The 4,005-nt window shown below is 50.4% G+C and overlaps 1 protein-coding gene across 1 annotated transcript in view; it reads right to left on the bottom strand.

Moving 5' to 3' along the window:
- Nid2 (nidogen 2) overlaps positions 1-3,147 on the bottom strand; it is a 63,695-nt gene extending 60,548 nt beyond the window's left edge. The window contains exons 1-2 of the mRNA XM_013353986.2: positions 2,871-3,147; positions 1,897-2,205 (exon numbers count right to left, since the gene is read on the bottom strand). Of these exons, the coding sequence (XP_013209440.1) occupies positions 1,897-2,205; positions 2,871-3,095 (534 nt within the window). The 5' untranslated portion in view covers positions 3,096-3,147. The remainder of the gene's footprint in view (positions 1-1,896; positions 2,206-2,870) is intronic.
- Positions 3,148-4,005: the final 858 nt, after the last annotated feature.

Raw genomic sequence — 4,005 nt, 5'->3', positions numbered from 1 at the left:
TAGAAACACACTTAAGGCAGATCTGGAAATCATGTTCTCTTCTGTTATCTGGGATAGAAACACTTGCACTTCTCTTACAGGACTGTATCTAGAAAACAGTATCCTATAAGAAAATGTAATGAAATATAAGAATTGATGACTTAGTTACCTGTATTAAAAGTCTTTATTTTGTTTTCTATTATAAGCTTGTTATTCCTGATTTTAGGTAAATGTTAAAAAATACAATATAATGAATGAATAAGTGAGTGAGTGATGAAATCTCACAGTTGTGCCTGTCTAGCCCTTTAGCTGGCCCAGGGCACAGTGGGCACAAAGAAAGTACAGTATTTAGTTTGAGTTCTATTGTACTCTGTTGAATTATAATTAAAATGTCAAACCCATGCATTACAAGGTTAATTAGTAAACAAAACTAGATGTTACCTGTCAACTAAGGAACCATAACTTCAAATGATGTTTATTTCTAGACCTCTGCTGGATTTTAAGAAACAGGTCTCTTCCTTAAAGAACACAGAACAAACACAGCCCCCGTTGGTTAGAAATCAGTGACAGTGGGCAGGCTCTTAACCTCTTTGGGAAGACATCTCTATTTCTGCAGCCAAGAAACACTAGGAGTTAAAGTTAAAGTAAACAAGGCTTTGCTCCTGGTCTATGCCGTTTTACACCCAGGGGGCAGTTTCACAGGAGTATACCAGGAATGAGGCAATCTACCCTGACTCCACCCATGCCCATTTCACAGGATGCCAAGTCCCAAGCCTGAGGCAGAGCTGTTGGTGCTTTCTCCAGTGAGACTGCAGAACACAGTATCTATCCTGCAGAGCAGAAGTAAGCACACTGTTACGTTAAGGGCAATGTGGCAAAGGCTATAAAGAGCTTATAAAAGTGGACAACCTTTCTGGGACATAAGCTTACATGGGGCTGGAGAGGTGGCTCAAGAGCCCTTGTGGCCTTTTCAGGATGCTAAATCAAATGCCTGCATCCTTGTCAGTCAGGCAGCTCACAGCTGCCTGTAACTCCAGCTTCAGGGAGTCCATGAACTTCTATCTTCTGGTCCTACTGCCACCAGCAAACACAGAGACATACAAATGTGAATAAAATAAAAAAAAAAAAACAACACTGGAAACAACACTGGAAACTGTCGTAAACGCACTGGATGAGATCTTATATAGTCATTATAAATGTTACATAAAAACAGTGACTGAGTATATACTATTCGACAGAAAAAGCACTGAAGCACCAATATGCACAATGTGAATCCACTATTGTTAATGGCAATAATGATATTTGTAAGAAATCGCTGGAAATCTAGTCAGGCGAAAGTAGCTCACACCTTTAATCCTAGCACTCAGGAGGCAGAGGCAGGCAGAGCTCTGTGAGTTCGAGGCCAACTTGATCTAAAGAAAGAGTTCCGAGACAGCCAGAACTACAGAGAAGAACCCTGCCTCGGGTGTGGTGTGGTGTGGTGTGGTGGGTATGGTGGTGGGGTTGGAAGACTGGAAATCTACTTACAAAAAGGTTTAACAGTAGTTGTTTCTTTTTTAATTTCCTGAATTTTCCAATGTTTTTCATCAAGGAACATATCGTTAGAAATTTGTATGCTTATAGGTGACTCCAGAAATAAACTGTAAAGTGACTTAGGTTTCAAAGGTCTTCGGTATCTGCACGTCAATCCTTCATTTCACAGTTTTCTTTGCCGATTTATTCACATTATGGATGTACCCTTAGAACACGCCCAGAGACAACAGACTTCACTCCCAAACCGTCTAAGCACTGGCTAGACCACTAGACTACATCCGCTTCAATGGGCAGGGAAGAAACTCCAAGCCAATCCCTTAGTTCCCACTCAAAGTCAAGCCCATCCCTTCAATTTCCTCAACTGCAGGGCTTCCCCTCACTTACCTCTTCCGAGGGTGCAGCCCCACGCCTGACCTCCTCGTAAGCGCCCACGTGCTCCCAGGTGGCCAGGAAGGCGTGGGTGGGGGTAAAGTTGAATGCAGACAGCGGGAAGCCTGTACGCACGTAGTGGGCCGCCAGACCCAGCACAGCAGGGGAGGTGTCCTCACGGTACAGGATCCGGCCCCTGCCGTTACTTGTGTCGATGTCAGCCAGGAAGGGGGCGATGGCTGGGAAGTCAGTAGGAAAATCATCATCCACATACTGAGTCTCCCTGGGGAAGTCTTGGGTGGAGAGGATGCCATTGGTGCCCACCTGCAGAAAGGACCACGAAGAAGGTGAGGTGGTTCACCGGGTAAGGGCACTGGCCTCCAAACCTGACGAGTTGAGTTCCAGGACCTGAACCCACATGCTGGAAGGGGGAAAATGATTCTTCTCTAACCTTCACACGCAGGAGGTGGCAAGTGAGCCTCGCTCTCCATAAACATTTTTAAAAGGACAAAACCCAAAGGAAAGCTACCATTCTCAAGTCATTTACGCTTACCGTCCCTGGGAGAGAAGCTCTGGTGGAGCCAGGAAGCCTCCCTCTCCTAGCTGATTGGGAAACACAGTTAGGTCAACCAGCTCAACTTCGGCGACGGTCCTGCTCCCACGCCACCTCTCCAATGTAGTGCGACCAGCAGATGCGGCCTCCAACCCGTCCATCTTTCCACTAGAGTCCTTGAAAGGCTCTACCGGCCTGCACAGCCTCCCACCGCTCTAAACGCAAACTCCCCTGAAGCCTTTCTGCGTGGGATGCCACAGCAGAAGGGTGCCGTCTTATTAATGAACAGCAGGGGTCACGAAGCTGCAGCACCACGGCAGTCTGGTCCCCAGAGGGACGACAGCTGAGCATGGACTAGTTGTTCCACTTCGTGGACACCCCGGGAAGAAGCTACAAGACTCACACCCAGTCGCGCACCTCCGGGAGCTGAACTTACGTAGAGGTCGTTAAACTGGGCATCGTAGAAGTGTAGGGGTACTGCCAGCTTCACGGCGGCTGAGCTTTCGTCGTCGCCCTCTAGTAGCAGCTGGTCTCCCCGCGACTCTCCGTAAGGGAAGAGCTCATCGGGACGCAGAGCCCCGACTCGCGACAGCAGGAGCAGGAGCAGCAGCGACAACAGCGATGGCGGTGCTAGCCGCCTGGCAATGGGGTCCTGAGACATGCTCGCTCCTCCCGGGCTCTGCCCTTCACTCACCGCTTCTCTGCGGCCCGCACTGCTTGCCAGTCTCCAACCTGGACCTCTCTAGTCCGCACTGCGGGCCCGCCCAGCGCGCTGATTGGCTATGACTCTTAAACATTGGCCAATCAGCAACTCTGAGAAAGTTTGCCAGCTGCCACTACATCTGGTTCTCATTAGGTTTTCTGAGACTGCGGTAGTTCGCTGGAGCGTAGGGCCTGGGAAGGTGAGGCTGCTGGCCCGTTGCTCCTAGGCTTTTCCCCCATCCTCCAGTTTGGGTTACCACTCCGCAGGAGGTGACTTCACGCCCTGGCGGGACCCCTGGTGCTAGTGCAGCTGCAGGCTGGAACGACTCTGCGCTCTTGACTGGCAGAGCAAGGGAGCCTGATGGAGTTACACCCTGGGGTTCGCGCCCTGTGCTAGGGTCCGGGTTCCCCTCTTGCTAGAGGTCAGGCCCTCGGATAAAGATTCAAAGGAGCTTTGTCTCTATCCCGTGACAGCCCCGCCCCACCCAAACTTCCTGCTGAGAAGCGTGTCTTTGTGAAAGGCTGACTCCCAAGTTCCATCCAAGCACTGCCTAGCGCTGGGATGACTCTACCACCCTCTGAAATGTCCTCCCCAGTTGTTTGCCTTCCCTGGGGAAAACTGCCCAGGGCAGACGGTAAATCCCACTGTGTCTGTGAACCCCTCGGATTGTTGCCTGGAGTGACGCGGCCTGGCGCCAGGCAGGGCGGGTCAATTAAGTGTCCTCTCACTTCCACCCCAAGGCTCCAAGTATAGGAATTGTCCTAGCAGGAGGCCACAGAATAGGTAACCCGAGCTGCACCGCAGGTCTAGAAACCTGGAAAGCAGCTGCGCCCGGTGTAAACATCCCCTCTGGGAAGCCTCGGGAGCC

The sequence above is a fragment of the Microtus ochrogaster genome, unplaced genomic scaffold (assembly GCF_000317375.1).
Source record: "Microtus ochrogaster isolate Prairie Vole_2 unplaced genomic scaffold, MicOch1.0 UNK21, whole genome shotgun sequence".
In the NCBI taxonomy this organism is placed as follows: Eukaryota; Metazoa; Chordata; class Mammalia; order Rodentia; family Cricetidae; genus Microtus; species Microtus ochrogaster.
Note: the sequence above shows the minus strand (reverse complement) of the source record. Positions and strands in the feature narration are given on the sequence as shown.